Consider the following 21,139-nt stretch of genomic DNA (forward strand, 5'->3'; position numbering starts at 1 on the left):
TTTGGTTATTGATTTTGTTAATACCTCTGAAATGACAAATTAAACATGGGCCAAATTGTGAAAATAGCCGATCTACATGCTCACAACGCCTCGCGTTGCGAGGCGTTGTGAGCATGTAGATCAGCTATTTTCGCAATAGAACCGTGTTATACAAAATTCCTTAACTCTTAGTGCTCGTCAGGGTGGGGGGTCCCCAGTTAAAACATGATTATTTCGGGGGTCACGGCCTGAAAAGGTTGAGAACCACTGGCATGCACTACCTGTCTTTGGGCATTGCGCATAGGAGTAAGCAACCTGTCATTGAGCTGAATTATTGTTATATAGTCCTGGAAATAAGGTTAAATATTCTGGAAAAGTTTTGGAAATTAATAGGTAAAAATGTGTGGGAACCCTGCCTTTAGCAAATCGATTTTCTGAACCTTTCCCTGATGTAAAATGAAAACAACCGCTACTGATTAGTTGTGTTGTTTTTTCCCTTTCTGTCTGACAGGAGAACTGGATTTCACGTTCTACCTGATAATCGTCGTGCCCATCACAGTTATACTCCTCATCGCCAGCCTCATCACTGCTCTTTTCTTTGTCAACAAAAAGAGGCAAGTATTTGTTTTTTTCACAAGGAGATTTCCACATCGTGGAATAGCTGTTGTTTTTCATTAACTCTCCCTTGTGAACGGTAGGTGGGCTTTGTTATAGCAAATGATCTGTTCTATGCATTAGGGCATTAACGACTTGTGATTTTTGCAAGTCGACTCAGTAAAAAGTTGAGCTGAAGTCGACTTTATCATTTGATGACGTCATCACATCACACACAACCTCCCAATTATTTTATAAACTTTAAGTGTATAGAGGGTATCTTCACATTTCTAAAGTGCCAATTTAAGGACTTTTTAATAACTCTAAAATGACAAATTAAACATTGTCCAAATTGTCAAATATAGAGGCAGAAATTGTGAAAATAGCCAATCTACATGCTCACAACGCCTCGCATCGCGAGGCGTTGTGAGCATGTAGATCTGCTATTTTCACAATAGAACCATGTTATACAAAATGTAATGTAGTACTGTATTTCCACTGTATTATTGGATCATTCCGTCCTTGACAATAAGCAATCCTACTGTTTGAATGCTGTAAAATAATGATAGAAAGAAATACAAAGGATTATTATTTTTTTCAACTTTGACTTTCGACTTTCTCTGGTAGGAGTCGACTTCTGTAATGAAGTCGACTCAGTCGACTTGTCGACTTTTTCGTTAATGCCCTACTATGCATGGGTCATTGTAAGTCCCTCCTTCGTCTGATCAATCTGTGTTCCCACAGGAACAGTGACAGGTTGGGGAATGGAGTCCTCTACGCTTCCGTCAACCCAGAGTACTTCAGTGCTGCCGAGAGTAAGAACCACCTCTGCACCGGGACATCATCATTGCACACTGCACAGCCTTGTCTTTGTTTCAGCGCACTTGTGTTGTACTGTGTGTAGGGATGGCTAGGGATCATGATATGACATTTTCATATCACGTTTATTGTGACCAAAGAAATCGTGATTTTCAATAGCCGTTCTACATCGATCTGATATTTTTTGGCAAAAAGATATGGTAGAGAATGGAAGAAAAGAGACTGTATCAAGTACGTTATTTATAGGTCCCGTTTACCAATTATAGAGGGTTTAAGTGGTACCGGGCCGGCTATGCAGCTCAGCAAATAGAAAGTGAATTGATCGCAGTGCATGACAGAGGACAATTTCACAATAATTTAAATCTCCAAAATGCGAATATCGCAAGTGTTTTTTATCACGACAAACGACAATAACGATTATCGTCCCATCCCTAACTGTGTGTGTTTGTTCAAGGTTCAAGGTTGTACTTTATTGTTGCGTCTTTTGTACAGGTACATAAGAGTAAAACTTATTTTTGTTCGGCAACCTAATGCAGTAACACATCTAAAGATAAAATAATAAGTAATAATGACTTAGGAAAGAAAAGCATGTCAGCTGTACATGTGCATAAAGTTTGGTGTATTTTATACACCAATGGCATTTTTTTCCTGTAGTAGCTACTGTACTGTAACTTTTTGTTAACAACTTCACAGTGTGTTCTATGTGCAACAGGTCGGTATAATTAAAAACTTAACAGTATATATATTTATGTACAATAAATGTGTGTGTGTGTGTGTGGTGCTGACCCGTGGTCTGTTGCGTCCCTTCCAGTGTACGTCCCAGACGAGTGGGAGGTGGCCAGGGAGAAGATCACCATGAACAGGGAGCTGGGCCAGGGCTCCTTCGGCATGGTGTACGAGGGCATCGCCAAGGGCGTGGTCAAGGACGAGCCCGAGACCCGCGTGGCCATCAAGACGGTCAACGAGTCGGCCAGCATGCGGGAGCGCATCGAGTTCCTGAACGAGGCCTCCGTCATGAAGGAGTTTAACTGTCACCACGTGGTAAGGAGGTGGTTCTCAACCTTCTCAGGCCGCGACCCCCCGAAATAATCATATTTTAACTGGGGACCCACCCACACCCCGACGAGCACTAATAGTTGAGCCATTACATTCTGTATTAGCACGGTTCTATTGTGAAAATAGCAGATCTACATGCTCACAATGCCTCACAACGCAAGGCGTTGTGAGCATGTAGATCGGCTATTTTCACAAATTCTGACTCTAATATTTGACAATTTGGCCAGTGTTTAATTTGTCATTTTAGACGTATTAAAAAGTCCTTAGATTGGCACTTTAGAAATGTGTAGATACCGTCTATACACTTAAACTTTATGGTGGTTTGTTTACTGCTGAGTGAGAAAACAACATTGCACATTCACTCTTTTACTGCTTCGGACGTTCCCGTTCGCCCCAATTTTGACCCAAGCGCGCTGCCAATATGGCTCGTTCTTTTTACATTGTCTGATGACTGTAAGCTGATGAGGGGTCACGCCACCGTGTACAGTAAAAACATCTCCCGTAACGCTGCTCTCAAAAAGCCACCGCGCGTAAGCAATAATGGAGTCCCAAATCACTTCCTGGCTGTTTTCTGTGGATCTGATCTAGAAAATGCATTTCTATGCTCTGAATGGATGGCAAGCGGAGCGGCCCAATTCACATTAATTCTTTGCATAAGGCTGCCCTCTGCCGCCAGCTTGGCTAAAGTACACATATGAGCGTCCATTGTAAAAATAATTAGTTTGGAAATAATCAATAGATCATTTTCTATAACATCGCAAAGTTAAGCTGCTTTTTGCTGGCACCAGCCCCAATAAATAAATAATAAATCTGGCAGTAAAACTGTTAAGTTAATCATCTGGGGACCCCCCAAAATAATTTGATCCCGACCCCCAGGTTGAGAATCACATGTGGTAAGGAAGATGAAAGACAGCCGCTGACCTCCGCATCGCCATCCCCGTCCCGTTCATTACGTTTCAACTGATTGGATGGTTTGAATGAAAGCCAGGGGTACTCTGCATCCCCTGGACTGGAGTTGAAAGCCATTGTTCCGTGTAATTATGACACTTGTGTGAGGAACATGTTTGACATGAGTGATTCATTAGAGGTGGAAAATCAGTTCCACACACACTCGGTAAACATTACGACACAACATTATTAACGGGACATTTCTGATAGCGGGCCGCGTTCCCTTCTCTGCGCTACAGTGTGCCTCAACCTTTAGACATTTCTGTTTGACCAGAGTGTCTTACACCCAGGGGTCTTCAACAGGGGGTCCGGGACCCCTAGGGGGTCCTCAGAGTTACTACAGTGGGTCCTCCAAATCTTCCAATCCTTTTTATGTTAACAACTTGAACCCTATTGTCCATATTCTAAGAACTGTAGCCAAAAATAGCAGATCTACAAGCTCACAACGCCTCGCGCTTTTCGGCAAAGAAGTTTGGTGTAGAGGAGAAAAAGAGCAGACTAAGTACAGAGTGTAAAAGGTCAAGTTTATTAAGTATTGACAGTTCAATTGGTTACATATCTGAAAACACAAATTGACATGAATCCAAAATACACTGATGATTGTGCTGTCAAACGATGAAACTATATGGAACCTTTGACAAGGTTGTGGGGGTCCCTGCTTCATCTCTCTCTCAACTAAGGGATCCTTGGCCTGAAAACGTTGAAGACCCCTGTCTAGACAATATGTCACTGACTAAATCTGACTATTTCTTGAAAGTAACACATCCATTTCTTTCTTGCACTCATGAAGTAAATAGGAGAAAGTTGAGTAGATGAGTTGGCACAGTCACAAATGAGAAATTACCCAATACTATTGTCCGTGTAACAATAGTAATCTTTTCCTGATTGTCCCGCTTGGTTATACAAACCCTGCTGCTGTCTACACAGGCCAGAGATTGGGTTCAACTTACCACTGATTGTCTTCAGCATTATCACAGCCATGCCCCTCATTAGTTAAGCTAAACGGAAGTGTTAAAGATTTCCCCTTTGGAAAGCCACCGTTACAACATTTTACAATGTCTGGCCGCTTAAAAGCCAAGCGCTTAATTATTAACCTCGATTTGAATAATTTAAATGAAAAGGATTTTTTTTACACGCTTCAAAGCTCTACATTTAAAGATTTTCCAAAGCCCAGTAAATCCTCATTACCTCGCTTACAGGCCTTGTGAAATATGAACGCCTATTAAAACATATGTCTCTGGCCCATAGTACTTTTGTGGGAACATTAAGTAGAGTTCGGCCAATGAGAGGGGAGTGGCGCCCAGCCTAGCTGACCTATGCTGTGTGATGATTGGTCTATAGGTGCGGCTGCTGGGCGTGGTCTCACAGGGACAGCCAACCCTGGTGATAATGGAGCTGATGACCCGTGGAGACCTGAAGAGCCACCTGCGCTCTCTGCGCAAAGAAGTAAGCGGCTCTTTCTTACAGTTCAGCCCTGGAGCAGAACACTGTTGTTTTTTACTGCAAATTTTGATTTAGTTTTAGTCATAGTCTTTTGAATAAAATGTCTTTTAGTTTTAGTCATAATTTAGTCACCTGAAAAGTTTTAGTTGTAATCTAATTTTAGTCGACTAAATATCATAAGATGTAATTTGGCAGGCCTTGATGGCATCGTAATGACTGATTTTATACTTGGTTGCGTGATCTTGTAGATCGTCTATTTTCAGCGCGCAACACCTGAGAGTAACCAAACATAAAATGAGTCTCTTCTCCACTAGTCCCTCCCTAACGTTTTAGTCTATTTTTGTTACACTTTTTTTACACAAAATTGTTAATATATTTAGTCTTAGTTTTAGTCACCATAGCTTAGTTTTTGAGCGGTGGTCACAACGCTCCTATACGTGGCCTTGTGTGTGGGTATGTGTGTGTGTGTGTGTGTGTGTATGTGTCCGTGTCTGTATGTAGCCTGCAGTACCTTTTCTGACCACACATGTTAAGGGAGGGGCGCTGTTGTTCAGACTCACATTCACACACACACACACACGCACGCACGCACGCACGCACGCACACACGCACGCACGCACACACACACACACACGCAGCCTCCACCGCTCAGTTCACACGAGTGTGATTTTTTAATTATTTAGTAGTCGACAAACATTTTCGTCATAGTTTTAGTCGACAAAATCAACACTGGAGCAGAACTTTGCCAGAATCAGTCTCTCAGAGTTTGGACTGAGTCCAGCAGCACATAAAGACACAAACACATTCTCCTTCTATTTCCTTCGTTCTCTTCCACTCACTCATACTCTCTCTCACTCTCTCATAGACTCAAACACGCATACGCAGCCTGAGCTTTGGTTAAGTTCCAGTTCTGCAGAGAGACAGCCAGAACAAGATGAGCTCGAGATGCTGAATATGGCGCTTTGTGTGCTCAACCCCCGCTTCTCTCCCTCCCTCTACCACAGAACTCTACCAGCCAGGTTCTGCCCCCGCTGAAGAAGATGATCCAGATGGCGGGGGAGATTGCGGACGGCATGTCGTACCTCAACGCCAACAAGTTTGTCCACAGGGACCTGGCTGCCAGGAACTGCATGGTGGCGGAGGACTTCACCGTCAAGATCGGAGGTAAGAGTCGCACTCACGCGAAGCCTTCAGCCTCCCTCTCAAGTTGGTCCACGCTGAACTACCTCTGCTGGCAGGGACGTGCTGGGCCCCTGATTCAGCCCGGGAAAAAAGAGTTGGAGAGTCCCTCATTGCGCGCTATAGAGAGAGATCTCTCTCTATTGCGCTGCTGCTACTCAAAGATTTGCCATTTCAGATCATGACAAGTGACAAGCCGGTGGGCCAATTACATGAGTTATAGTTTGTCGTTGTCGGGTGGAAACCTTGTATGTCCAAAACCGTTTGTTTTGTATTTATCATTTTAAAAATGATTTAAACTAGTGAAAACAGCCGATCTACAAGCACACAACGCCTCGCACCGCGAGGCGTTGTGTGCTTGTACATCTGCTGTTTTCACTACTTTTGTGCAACGGCCTTGTATGATGAAGCAGGGTTTTACTTTGCGAAAAAAATGTACAAATTTGAAAATTGGACATACGAGGTTTCTGCCCGACGAGTGGCCGGCCGGCCTGGAAATGAACCAGCCGTTCGGGATTTGTCCCGCTTTTCCCATTGGCCAGCACGTCCCTGTCTGCTGGCCTCCAGATGGAAGGCTTTGTAGTGCAGTGAGTGCCTGAGGCGCAGGACAGTCACTGTCAGGTGGAAACCTTGCATCCAAACTGTTACATCTCAGAAAATGGAGAAAAAAAAAACCTTGTGTTCCAATAGATGTAATCATGTAAAACCATAAATGAAATAAGTAGAGATCAAATGAAACGTAGATATTGACTTCAAGGAGTAGTTCACCCCCCAAATGACTTTTTTTCTATTGATTACTCACACCATGGAGACTTGAGTTCAATAATATTTGTTTGTATTCATCGCATTCCTAAGACAACAATGTGATTATAGTCAATGTTGTACCCCCATTGATCCGGAATCAATGGGGGTATATTTATTGTAATACATCTTTTGTCTTAGGAAAGTGACAAAAAACTAAAAAATATTATTGAACTCAAGTCTCCATGGTGTGATTAATCAATAGAAAAAAGTCATTTTGGGGGTGAACTACTCCTTTAACCCATTTAGAACGGGTACACATTTTGTGTATCATTATTTTATGCTTTAACTATTGAAAAATAGCAGATATACAAGCTCACAGCGCGGCACCGAGTGCCGCGCTGCGAGCTCGTAGATCTGCTATTTTTGAAAAGTCGTGAACATTAGAATTTTGACCCGATTCTATAAGTGTCTTTTGAATCCTTCTAATTCTAGGCCTAAATGGGTTAAAGTAAGGTAACGAAAATAGCTGATCTACAAGCTCACGGCGCGACGATATGTAGTGTCTTCACTGACCTCTGCTATCCTCTCCCCTTTCCCCAGACTTTGGCATGACCAGAGACATTTATGAGACAGATTACTATCGGAAAGGAGGGAAAGGCCTGCTGCCAGTCCGCTGGATGTCCCCGGAGTCACTGAAAGACGGGGTTTTCACGACGATGTCTGATGTCTGGTATGACATTATTGCACAAACGCACGCACGCACGCACGCACGCACGCACGCACGCACGCACGCACACACACACACACACACACACACACACACACACACACACACACACACACACACACACACACACACACACACACACACACACACACACACACACACGTGTATTATGCAAACCACTTTGCACAAATCCAAGGCCATTCCAGAGGGGGCTTGCATAGCATCTCAGAGGTACTTTTTGTGTACTTGTACGTCAGGGGTCTTCAACGTTTTCAGGCCAAGGACCCCTTAGTCAAGAGAGAGATGAAGCAACCGTTTCATAGATTCAATATAGTTTCATTGTTTGACAGCACGATCTTCAGTGTATTTTGGATTCATGTCAATTTGTGTTTTCAGATATTTAACCACTTGAACGGTCAATACCTTTCACTCTGCACTTAGTCTGCTCTTTTTCCCCTCTACAAAACCTCTTTGCCGAAAATAGCCGGCTCACAACGCCTCGCAGCGTGAGGCGTTGTGAGCTTGTAGATCTGCTATTTTTGGCTAAAGTTCTCAGAATATGGACACTTGGGTTTAAGTGGTTAATGTAAAAAAGGAGAACAAAAATTCTATCACACAAAGATTTGGAGGACCCCCTGTAGTAACTCTGAGTACGTACACTGTGTACAGTATGTGTGTGTTGATGTGTGCACCTGGAACAGTGAACACTGTGGGACTACCGCTGCTTCACGCTAGCCACGTGAGGTGGTTTTGACGATTATATTCATGATATTAATGCTCTCTCCTGACACCTGTGTGTCTCAGGTCTCGCCTCGGCGGAGCCTCGGTTCAATGCTCGACCACCAGATTCTATCAACTAAAGAATAAGGTTTTAGAGAAATGTAGCTGTTTACGAGCTCCCTAGCAAGTTTTTTGTTTCCCTGACTGGAAGTGTCCCACGGGTCTATCCCTACGCGAAGGGCCTAAACTGCTCCAGATGTTCTCAAATGAGAGGTTGCAGTGCCAGCACAAACCCACCTCCACATCCATGCATTATTATCTCCCTCTTTGATGTCACAAAGATCAAGTCCAGTCCACTATTGCGAGAGTCCATTCTGGGCTCCTATAAGGCATATCTACGAGTAGATGACTTCTATTTCGCTGATCGAGAAAAGCTGTCTCAATGTGGTTTTGTCTTTCGACACGAGACTCTTTTAGCCAATTAGATACAAGTCGGTGTTGTAATAGTCCGTTTTTAAAGAGCGCTGAGTGCACTCTCAGATGCCCTGCCAGCAGTGAGAATGTGACTGCTGAGAGCTAACAAACAGTGACAACACTGTGTTCTTTGTTTTTGCATGTCAAGGTTCCTACAGTAGTTTCCTGCTTCATTCATTCAGTTTTGTGGAGATTTCCATGCAGTGTGGCACGCACACTTGTTTGCATCACTGATCGTTGCGCGGGGTTAAAGCAAGGTTACACATAATATTAATTTACCCATACATCCTGCACACTGCGGCTTGTCCCGGAGCAATGGATTTGCCGTGATTCATGGGCTGGCTTCACATACCATCTGCCTGACTGGCCACACACAACAGCCATACTTAATGCTGCTGTATCATTCATCATTTAAATCATGTTTCATGGAGGAGCAGTATAGCAGAATAGCACTCAGTCCATTATCTTCTACTTTTAATATACTCCTATTAAGCCAAAATAAGCCTTTTTACCTTTTTACCCCCTTCTTACACTCCTCTATCATATCTCACTTGTCCAGGGGTCTTCAACAGGGGGTCTACAGTTACTACAGGGGATCCTCCAAATCTTTGTGTGATAGAAGCTTTTGTTCTCCTTTTCTATACCACTTGAACCCTAGCGTCCATATTCTGAGAACTTTAGCCAAAAATAGCAGATCTACAAGCTCACTGTGAGCTTGTAGATCGGCTATTTTTGGCAAATAGCTTTGATGTAGAGGGGAAAAAGAACAGACTAAGTACAGAGAGAAAGGTCAAGTTTATTAAGTATTGACGGTTCAAGTCTGGAAACACAAATTTACATGAACCCAAAATACACTGATGATTGTGCTGTCAAACGATGAAACCATATCGTATCTATGGGTTGTGGGGGGTCCCTGCTTCATCTCTCTCTCGACTAAAGGGTCCTTGGCCTGAAAACGTTGAAGACCCCTGCACTAGTCTATACTATCTAAATACTGTGCTGTGTTGGATCTATTCAGTCACGGCATTGTGTCTCTGACTGTTCGCCTAACTAACTACCTTTGTGCGTGCGTGTGCGTTTTTAAGTCCATTCTCCTGTTTCCCGCTGCAGGTCGTTTGGCGTGGTTCTGTGGGAGATCGCCACCTTAGCGGAGCAACCCTACCAGGGCATGTCCAACGAGCAAGTGCTACGCTTCGTCATGGAGGGAGGCCTCCTGGACAAACCTGACAACTGCCCTGACATGCTGTAAGTCCCACCGTTTGTCTGCCAGAGGTTCTGTTGAGCACAGTCCAACCTAATGCTCTCCAACTGCGTACCGTTGCATTTTGCCGCTTCACCTAAACAAATAAATGAATCATCTTGTCACTCTTCGATCGCCCGTTTTCCGGCCTTTTTCCAGCCCCGTGGTGCATTATACCCTTGAAGGATGTATTGTTTTGTCCTCTGCTGCCGTCTCATAGGCCCTCTGTCCCATAAACGTGTTAACCCCTTGCCGGTCAATGCCCCAGCTTCTATTTTGAGTTGTGGCTGGACGTGCGTAGGGATATCATGTGATGTGTATGCCAGTGTTAGAGCCAAGCCGCAGGCCTAGCTGGTGACATTAACGTCACAGGTTAAATGCAGCCCACTGACGACATGGCCCCAGTGCCCAGCTGGCGGGCAGGTGGGGGGACCCTCCTCCACTGCAGTCAGACTAGGCCCATAGAAGGGTAGCCATGACTCGTGTGTGAAAGATGCCCCTCATTCTCGCCTCGCTGTATTCAAAGTCCGTTACTGACCACAAGGCAATACAATATCACTTCAAATTGCAATTTGCACAATTTATTTTACACAAGATTCAAATGACCAAAGATATTATTTACATAAACTTTGTGATACGGTACTGGGGGACCCTCTTCCACCGCAGTCAGACTAGGCCCATAGAAGGGCAGCCATGACGTGTGTGAAAGATACCCCTCATTCTCGCCTCCCGAAGAGGGGTTTGGGAAGGGTTATGAGCGTCCACTCCTCAGCCAATGGAGAGACAGAGAGATGGAGAGAGAGAGATGGAGAGAGATGGAGAGAGAGAGAGAGAGCGAGAGAGAAAAGGCATCCATTAATGAACTGGACAGACTGTTTTAGGGGATAAAACAGCACACACAGCCTGCCTGCCTGCCTGCCTGCCTGTCTGGCTGTTCTGCTACTTACATGCGTTTCTCTTCTCCTCCTCTGACCTCAATGAGAAGGCATTCTGCCCCCCTCCTCCTCCTCCCCCCCCATCACCAAATCCCCCTCCTCTCTCTCTGTATAGCTGACCTCACCTTAGGAAGAGAGGAGTGCAAGTAAAAAAAAGAGAAAAGAAAGAAAGAAGTGAAGGCTGTGTGTTATGCAGACACAAACCTCTGGTTGTCATGGCAGCCCGAGTGTTTTGTCCTGATTGCAGGGGTGTGTGGATTGTGTTACGGAGGTGGGGTGGGGTGGGGGCTGTGTCCTGGTCTGCAAGCAGCACACAGGGAAACAAGGCTCCCGCCACTGTTCGGCCTTCATTATTTTATACATTAGCTATTGAGAAATAGCAGATATACAAGCTCACAGCGCGGCACCGAGTGCCGCGCTGCGAGCTTGTGAATCTGCTATTTTTGAAATGTAAACATGTATTTTTGTAACTCAAATTCTGCTTCTGGGGGGTCCCTGGAACTAAATATTTTGAGATGGGGGTCCTTGGCCAATCATTTTGGGTGTGCTTCACATGAAAAGGTTTGAGCACCACTGACATAGAAACATAGGTTTTTCAAAAAACCTTCAGAGACTTGCACAAATGTTCACAATTTAAAGAAAATAGCAGATCTACAAGCTTGTATATCTGCTATTTTTCAGTAGTTAAAGCACAAAACAAACATCGCAGTGAATCCTTGGACCCAGGGCCCAGAATTTGGAGCGACACCCCTGTAGTGAGTGACTCAGTGGAGACTTCCAAACGTTGTGGCGTAGCTAACAGTACTCACAGGTTCTGGACGAGAGTTGCGCTGGCGGGAAAAGGACACGGGCAAGATTCTAGAGAAAGGGATGAGTCATAACTTGGAAAGCGTTGAATGTCTTCCCTTCCTTGTTTTCTTGTCTTTCCCATGGTCAGGTAGCTCTGGGTCACGGATTGGATTTCCCATGGCCCTGGTCTTGTGTTTCATATGGACAAAAGAGCACTCTCTCGTTCACAGGGATGGGCAGAAATGAAAGACAGACTCAGTAACACCATTACACGAGATATCATTTCTAAAATGGTTATTCACGGACAATGCTATACAGTTCATTTCTGGTTGAGCCGTGAAGTGATTGTGAAGCTATTGTAATAAGTCTGTCTGTCTGTCTGTCTGTCTGTCTGTCTGTCTGTCTGTCTGTCTGTCTGTCTGTCTATCTAGTGTATCATCTTCAATTCATGACTTATGGTGCAATTGATGGTCAGCAGTTCAGAATTAAAAAACTGAGCTACAGTAATTGACCTTTAATTCTGAACTTCTGACCATCAATTGCACCATAAGTCATGAATTGAAGATGATACACTATACTGAGTCATTGAACCAGATATACACATACCCAGACAGTCATGTCATACACAGAAAAAAATCCTCTGTCTTACGCGCATGCACGCACACGCACACACGCACACGCACGCACGCACGCACGCACGCACGCACGCACGCACGCACGCACGCACGCACGCACGCACGCACACACACACACACACACACACATATAGAATATCGATAGATACATACATACAGTACATACAGTACATACATACATACATACATACATACATACACGCACACACACATACCCATGTTATGACTATGTGACAAATAATCATAACATTGGTATCCTTGTTACTAGGATGACTAGCATATCTATAAAACCAAGTCTATATGACATGATTATCTTTTAAGGCATACATTTCTAATGACGTTAACATGTTATATAATATCTACACTTGGGTAACACATATGCATTCATAAACGTACTTACAATGCATACTCTACTTAGAATCCAGTATAATTATAGTTATAAGAACACAGAAATAATCATAATTCTTCATAAAGAATAACCATAAGCCTTTTTATATTGACTTATAATGCAATTATAACACATTATAAAGCCTTTTATAATGACTTTAAAGCATCATAATACTCCATAATTTCTGGTCAAGCAAATAATATATCATTCAGCTATTATTCTATCAACAAAACAAGAAGTTTACTTCTTTTAGATACGTTTTCTTGTATCCCCTTTATTGTATTAGTCTTGTTATAGCAACCAGACTTACTGTATTAAACACGATTTGTAACATGTGCAATATCACTATGTTTCAGTGGACATGAGATGTTAGTACATCCTACTGCTTGCAGCTCTTAATCAAGTTATCTATCCATCATAGATTTACAATTTTGATGCCCGGTCCTAAAGAATTAATGTTGTGAGTCGAGTCGTGACTCCAAATTGTTCTGCATCCTCATCTCTTTCTTGTGTTTGTTTCATTATGTGTCCATGTTACTTGTTCTCTGTCTTTTTCTCCATATATCTTCACATTGCTCACAAGTGACAGTGTGGCATTGTGTTTGGGCAGTGTCCACTATACTTTAGAGCAGGGGTCTTCAACGTTTTCAGGCCAAGGACCCCTTTGTTGAGAGAGAGATGAAGCAGGGACCCCCAAAACATTTTCATAGATTCCATATAGTTTAATCGTTTGACAGCACAATTATCTGGATTATCAGTGTATTTTCCGATTCATGTAAATTTGTGTTTTCAGATATTTAACCACTTGAACCATCAATACTTAATAAACTTGACCTTTCACTCTGTACTCAGTCTGCTCTTTTCCCCCTCTACACCAAAGCACTTTGCTAAAATTAGCCGAACTACTGTGAGCATTTGTGAGCTTGTAGATCTGCTATTTTTGGCTAAAGTTCTCAGAATATGGACACTAGGGTTCAAGTGGTTAATATAAAAAAGGAGAAAAAAAACTTTCTATCACTCAAAGATTTGGAGGACCCCCTGTAGTAACTCTGAGGACCCCCTAGGGGTCCCGGACCCCCTGTTGAAGACCCATGCTTTAGAGTTTAATCACAGTGCAAGCCTGACCACCTCCAGGCCTGATGGTAAATCCAGATTTGTGTGCATCTACACCGATTATTGAAGGGGTGGTCGAAAGGCAACCATTGCATGCACGTATTAAGTGTAAGCAGAGATACTGAATGGTTTGACCCTACTGTATGTATAGTTTATGAAGAAGAGCCAGGCTGGGTGTGGGGGTGTGGATTCACACTGAACTATTCCATGTTCCTCATAGCGTTATCCGTGACATGCCCTTAAGGTGATTGCATGTGTCCCTGTGAGACGGGCAAGATGCTGACAAGAAGGCAGGATATCGTCGTTGTCGGGTGGAAACCTTGTATCTCCAACTTTCAAATGTGTACATTCTTTCGTAAAGTAAAGCCCTGCTTCATCATACAAGGCCGTCGCACAAAGGTAGTGAAAACAGCAGATCTACAAGCACACAACGCCTCGCGGTGTGAGGCGTTGTGTGCTTGTAGATCGGCTGTTTTCACTAGTTTAAATCATTTTTAAAAAGATTTTTTTTTTAAATGAACTATTCCATGTTCCTCATAGCGTTATCCGTGACATGCCCTAAAGGTGATTGCATGTGTCCCTGTGAGAAGGGCAATGTGCTGACAAGAAGGCAGGATATCGTCGTTGTCGGGTGGAAACCTTGTATCTCCAACTTTTCAAATGTGTACATTCTTTCGTAAAGTACACAACGCCTCGCGGTGCGAGGCGTTGTGTGCTTGTAGATCGGCTGTTTTCACTAGTTTAAATCATTTTTAAAATGATAAATACAAAACGAACGATCTTGGACATACAAGGTTTCCACCCGACAACGACGATATATTGCGGTGTTTTTTAGTTTTTGGTTCCTCTAACATCACATCAGCCAGTCTCGTACGCAACGACAGATGGCAGCGTCAGAGCACCGAGCAGACAGGTTACTCTGAGGCATGGGCCTGGCTCCAAGCATTACACTGCTTTTCATGGGAGGTCTCATAGCCCGGGCTTTTGACATGTGAATGTCAGCTCTAAAGGCAAGCTCACTGAAAAAAAACAAGCCAACATGCTTCAGAGTTCTAAGCGAGAGACGCATGCTTAGGAAAGCACTACCCACAATCCCTTGCTGCGGAGTGGAGTTGGCACCCAGCTGCACAGGCTGTTGCAGAGGCAGGCAAAAGCAGAGAGAGAGAGAGAGAGAGAGAGAGAGAGATAGAGAGAGAGAGCTGAGACAGAGAGAGCTGAGACAGAAAGAGTGAGAGAGATGATGACTGAGGTGTTTATGTTAGTAGCCCTTGAAGGGTATTCTTAGCTTGTTTGTGTATAATTGAAGTTGTGGTGTGTGGTGTAGCACCACACCAAACTGTAATAATTCTCTCTTTTATGATGTTGTTTTGACGTTCCCCGAGCTCTGCTGCCGACCTGGCACGGTATGCTTACTGTATGATTTATTGTGCCGCTGTATACAAAGTCCATTACTGATCTTAAGGACCACCACAAGGCAATACAATATCACTTCAAATTGCAATTTGCACAATTTGTTTTCATTCAAAATTCAAGTGACCAGTTCAGTGAAAATACCTTAAAAATATATATATATTTATTATTTACATAAACTTTGTGATAAAACTATTTTAACGGCCAGTTTGATCATACAAGACTATGAATGAATGTGCAAGCATGTTTCCTATATTAATGTGCGTACAGTTCCTGCATTTCAGGGTGCTGTGTACATGTAGACATAGTGACTTGTGGAGCTCTGGCCTATAGACATACTGAAGAACTGTAATGCCCTGAAACGTTGGTGTGCTCTGCCACCTGCTGGTGTGAAACAGATGCAATACATATAAACCCAACCAAAGATTTGGTCTGACATTTTCCACAAAGTCTGGCTATTGTAAGGGAATGGAACAGGGTTCCCACGGTCATGAAATTCCTGGAAATATTTTGAAATTAGAAAGATATTTTTCCAGTACTGGAAAAGTTTTGGAATTTATCAAGGGTCCTGGAAGGTCCTGGAATAAATAGCTATGCATTGTCTTTGGTTACTGATTTTGTTAATACCTCTGAAATGACAAATTAAACATTGGCCAAATTGTCAAATATTAGAGGCAGAAATTGTGAAAATAGCAGATCTACATGCTCACAACGCCTCGCAACGCGAGGCGTTGTGAGCATGTAGATCAGCTATTTTCACAATAGAACCGTGTTATACAAAATGCCTCAACTCTTAGTGCTCGTCAGGGTGGGGGGGGGGGGGGGTCCCCGGTTAAAACATGATTATTTTGGGGGTCACGGCCTGAAAAGGTTGAGAACCACTGGCATACACTACTTGTCTTTGGGCATTGCGCATAGGAGTAAGCGACCTGTCATTGAGCTGAATTATTGTTATATAGTCCTGGAAATTGGGTTAAATATTCTGGAAAAGTTTTGGAAATGAATTGGTAAAAATGTGTGGGAACCCTGTGGAAACAAAACTAAAAGATCAAAGATGACCCTCTTGTCTATGTCTGTGTGTGTGTGTGTGTGTGTGTGTGTGTGTGTGTGTGTGTGTGTGTGTGTGTGTGTGTGTGTGTGTGTGTGTGTGTGTGTGTGATTGCGTGTGTGTGTGTGTGTGTGTGTGTGTGTGTGTGTGTGTGTGTGTGTGTGTGTGTGTGTGTGTGTGTGTGTGTGTGTGTGTGTGTGTGTTGCATGCAGGTTTGAGCTGATGCGGATGTGTTGGCAGTACAACCCCAAGATGCGTCCGTCCTTCCTGGAGATCATCAACAGCATCAAGGAGGACCTGGAGCCTCCCTTCCGGGAGATGAGCTTCTTCTTCAGCGAGGAGAACAAGCCGCCGGACACCGAGGAGCTGGACATGGAGGTGGAGAACATGGAGAACTTCCCCCTGGACCCTGCGCCCTCCAACGCCAGGCAGCCCTCCGCTGTCCCGGCCCCCTCCCCGGGCAGCCTGGGAGGCACGCCGCCCCCTCTGACACAGCAGTTACCCCCCATGCAAGGCCCTAGTATCACTCCTTTACTGGGACCTGGCTCACCTTCCGCCCCGGCTGCATCAGCAGCCATGGCGTCTCCGGGCCAAGCCTTGGACAAGCACTCAGGACAGGTTTCGGCCAACGGGCCCATGGTGTTGCTGCGGCCCAACTTTGACGAGCTGCAGCCCTATGCACACATGAACGGCGGCAGAAAGAACGAACGCGCTCTGCCACTGCCCCAGTCTTCGGCCTGCTGATATCAGCCCCCCCCCCAGCCCCCTCCTCCTCTCACACAGGGTAACACCCCCCCACCCCCCAGTCTCTTAATGGAGGGATGGATGGATGAGGTAAGAGATGGACATTCTTCTACTGTAAAGCAGTAGACTGATCTCTCCACTTCTTTATGGTCGCATTATTAAGGTCAACGATTAACTCTATGGAGCACAGAAACCTTGCGAAAGCATTTGGAGTACGGTGGCTTAAGACTCAACACTGGGGAACGTTGCGATCTTCCTGTGCGGGCCTGTATTGTACGTTTGTTACATGAATCCTTCGAGAAGGACATCGATACAGGCATTTATCCTAACTTACAAGTTGTTGTAAGAAAAATGAACTAAAGAAATGTATTTCCTATAGCATATCTGCCAGCAAATCCAACAGAAGAGCACTTTTTTGATGATTTTAGAGAGGATGTTGTGTGGATATATGAGTGTGTATTTATACAAACACATGATTCTCTCTATAATATGATATAGCTCCATTTCCAAAATGTCTTTCCATTGATATGACTTTATTTCCATGAGCGTGAGACTAGCTCATGCCGTGCGAGGACGCCTCAGCGATGAATTTTGGACTACGATTATTGTGCTGATTTTCCTGTTGATATTTCTATGTTTGTAGATCCTTTCAGGAGTGGGTCAAAATGGAAGAGAAGGGGCTATTGTGTATCTGCCAAACCTTTGCCAAATTAAGCTTTTCTTAAAACATTGTATAGGTCTCCCTTCTTGCGATAAGGCTATGGTTCAGAGTTGCAAGAGTCCATGCTACTTGCAATAATATAATACCAACACATTGTCACTTACTCAAAACTACACTTTTTTTTTACCCATTTAGGCCTAGGATTATTGACTGCTTTAACTATTGAAAAATAGCAGATATACAAGCTCACAGCGTGGCACCGAGTGAAAAACCTATGTTTCTATGTCAGCAATCTAACTAGCCAATAGCCATCGTCAAAGAAAAGATCCTTTTCACTTAACAGTTAACAGCTCGGTTAGTCTGCTCCTGAGAGACTACTATGTCAGTGGTTCTCAAACCTTTTCATGTGAAGGACCCCTGTAAAAAAATATTCATATCTCAAAATATTATAGTTTCAAGGACCTCCCAGAAGCAAAATTTGAGTTACAAACTAAAAATAAATATATTCAAAGATTTGCACACATTTTCACAACTTTTTCAAAAATAGCAGATCTACAAGCTCGCAGCGCTGCACTCGGTGCCGCGCTGTGAGCTTGTATATCTGCTATTTTTCAACAGTTAAAGCAGTCAATAATTCTAGGCCTAAATAATCAATTCTGACATAAAGGTAGACCATCACTCTACTGTGAATCTGATTTTCATTTGAGAAAGCTGGTAGCTAACTCCATGGAGATGACACACACAACTTAGTTGTTGGCCTCCATCATATTGAGTACGTTTTAAGCCTCAGTCATTTCCACAATTTATACCCAAGAAAGGAGCACTGATAGCCCCCTTCCCTACAGCAGTGGTTCTCAACCTTATCAGGCCGCGACCCCCAAAAGAATCATATTTTAACTGGGGACCCCCCCACCCTGACGAGCACTAAGAGTTGAGGCATTACATTTTGTATAATACCGTTAGTTCTATTGCGTTGCGAGGCGTTGTGAGCATGTAGATCGGCCATTTTCACAGTTTCTGCCTCTAACAGTTGACAATTTGGCCAATGTTTAATTTATCATTTTAGTGGTATTAAAAAGTCCTTAAATTGTCACTTTAGAAATGTGCAGATATACCCTCTATAGACTTAAACTTTATGTTGGTTTGTTTACTGTTGAGTGAGAAAAACAATGTTTCACATTAAGTTAATCATCTGGGGACCCCCCAAAATAATTTGGGGACCCCTCTGTGGGTCCCGACCCACAGGTTGAGAACCACTGGCCTACAGTACTGTGGAGGAAAAGGTGGCAATCTCGGGGCAGATATCAGACATGTTTTACTAGTTAGAGTATTTCTGATGCATTACCCCAGGTCTGAAATGCATGAATAACTTTTCCCCACACATTTTTCTTTTGTATTATCTGAAGGAAATGTATGCATGTGACCTAAGTCAGCCAACTCTGAATCAAAGCCATAGCTCGTCATTGGATTCAACATGTAAAAAAAAAAAAAAAAAAAAAAATGAAAAGAAAAAGAAAAAACCCTCACGCCCATAATTCTCACAATGCTAATCACTGAGTTTCACAGATTTTGAGGATTTCCCCTGTTTTGTCCCCAGTTCCACATACTTTAAAGTCAGAGCCCTAATCTGTCATTTTTAACTTTTTTAAGTTTCACCCTTGAGATCAACATCTCTCACTGAGACTGTTAAAACAGACATAGCACCAAATACATGACATTAAACAGAAAAGAGCCGGTAGTAGAGAGTAGATAAAGTATTGGATCTGTGAAGATTCTTCTATTCTATAGCGTAGTCCGTTTCTTTCACAACAGGTCTCTTTTAGACTAGTCATAGGACTCTCTTTACAATTACATACATACATAATATACGTATATAAATAAATACATAAATAATTATATATACATACAGTATATATATATACTGTATATAATTAAAGAGAGGTCTTACAGTGTATGTTAGATTGCAGAATCACTTTTATATCCATCATTGGTCTGTCACTTTTATAGCCTTTTTACGGTTCAGATGTCTGCCTCTGTGTCTGTACAGAACAAAGCTGCTATTTTATTATTTTTCTCTTTTTGTGTGTCTATATATATATATATATATATATATACACACACACGCACACACACACGCACACACGCACGCACGCACACACACACACACACACACACACACACACACACACACACACACACACACACACACACACACACACACACACACACACACACACAGTAGGCTATATACACACATATCCTTCAGGTTTGATATTATATGGTTTCCACTACAGTCCATTTCTTATACACGCTGTTAAAAAAGAAAACTACAAAATCCGACACAAAAAAAACAAAAACAGGATAAGTTAGATATGACATTTTTACTGTTACCCCAAAAGTTCTTCTGTATCACTACTATCACTACATTTTGTAACATTGCCTTTTATTTTTTATGAAATGTTTCCTTCTGTCTTCTTTTTGTAGATGTCTATATTATTATTATTAATATTATTATTATTATTATTAGGAATGGACACCTTAGCTCCATGTCTGAGTGTTCTTCCTGCACCCTCCTTTCTTTTTGTTTCTAGTTGTCTAGCACTGCACCTAGTGTTGCCCTCTGGGTGCGTCTCAATCTCAGGTCAAAGTAAAGGCTTTGCTTTCTCCATACATTCTCATGATTGTCCTCTGCTTTTCTCACTTTTTTTGTATAATAATAATGGGAGTCCTAGGGAGTCCTTTTCAGGCCGCGACCCCCAAAATAATCATATTTTAACTGGGGACCCCCCCCCCCCCCCACCCTACAAGCACTAAGAGTACATTTTGTATAACATGATTCTATTGTGAAAATAGCAGCTCTACTTGTAGATCGTCTATTTTCACAATTTCTGCCTCTAATATTTGACAATTTGGCCAATGTTTAATTTGTCATTTTAGAGGTATTAAAAAGTCCTTAAATTGTCATTTTTAGAAATGTGCAGATACCCTCTATACACTTAAACTTTATGTTGGTTTGTTTACTGCTGAGTGAGAAAACAATGTTGCAATTAAGTTAATCATCTGGGGACCCCTCAAAATAATTTGGGGACCCCATGGGGGTCCCGACCCACAGGTTGAGAACCACTGTTTTAACCCAGTGCATCTCGAAGGGGATCTAAATTGACTCATACAAGTCTATAGCTCTGACAGTGTACAAAAGGAACCGTTCCATTTGTACACTGTCAGAGGGGAGACTTTGAAGTTTGAGAAACACTGTTTAAACCCATCCCATTTTCCTGCCTTTCTATTAATAGGGCTAATTGGGTTGTCTTGTTTGCCTTAATCATCCCAACCACTTGGAACAAACATTCAGTCATTTAAAATTGTCAACTTTTTTTTCTTCTTCTCTCTTTTTGTCTCCTGCGTTGAACCTCCTCAAGCGCAATATTATGCCACTTCTGCCGCATTCTGTTGACTTGCTAATTCCGACAACAGGTCTTATTGTTTGTCATCA

The 21,139-nt window shown here is 42.9% G+C and overlaps 1 protein-coding gene across 1 annotated transcript in view; it reads left to right on the forward strand.

Moving 5' to 3' along the window:
• igf1ra (insulin-like growth factor 1a receptor) overlaps positions 1 to 16,985 on the forward strand; it is a gene marked incomplete at both ends in the record, with an annotated part of 148,875 nt that extends 131,890 nt beyond the window's left edge. Inside the window, 8 exons of the mRNA XM_080737362.1 lie at positions 491 to 593; positions 1,318 to 1,388; positions 2,204 to 2,433; positions 4,738 to 4,842; positions 5,844 to 6,003; positions 7,363 to 7,492; positions 9,794 to 9,928; positions 16,454 to 16,985. Coding sequence (XP_080593488.1) covers positions 491 to 593; positions 1,318 to 1,388; positions 2,204 to 2,433; positions 4,738 to 4,842; positions 5,844 to 6,003; positions 7,363 to 7,492; positions 9,794 to 9,928; positions 16,454 to 16,985 — 1,466 coding nt within the window. The remainder of the gene's footprint in view (positions 1 to 490; positions 594 to 1,317; positions 1,389 to 2,203; positions 2,434 to 4,737; positions 4,843 to 5,843; positions 6,004 to 7,362; positions 7,493 to 9,793; positions 9,929 to 16,453) is intronic.
• Between the last annotated feature and the right edge of the window lie 4,154 nt (positions 16,986 to 21,139).

The sequence above is a fragment of the Nannobrachium achirus genome, assembly GCF_963921795.1.
Source record: "Nannobrachium achirus genome assembly, chromosome: 11".
Lineage (NCBI taxonomy): Eukaryota > Metazoa > Chordata > Actinopteri > Myctophiformes > Myctophidae > Nannobrachium > Nannobrachium achirus.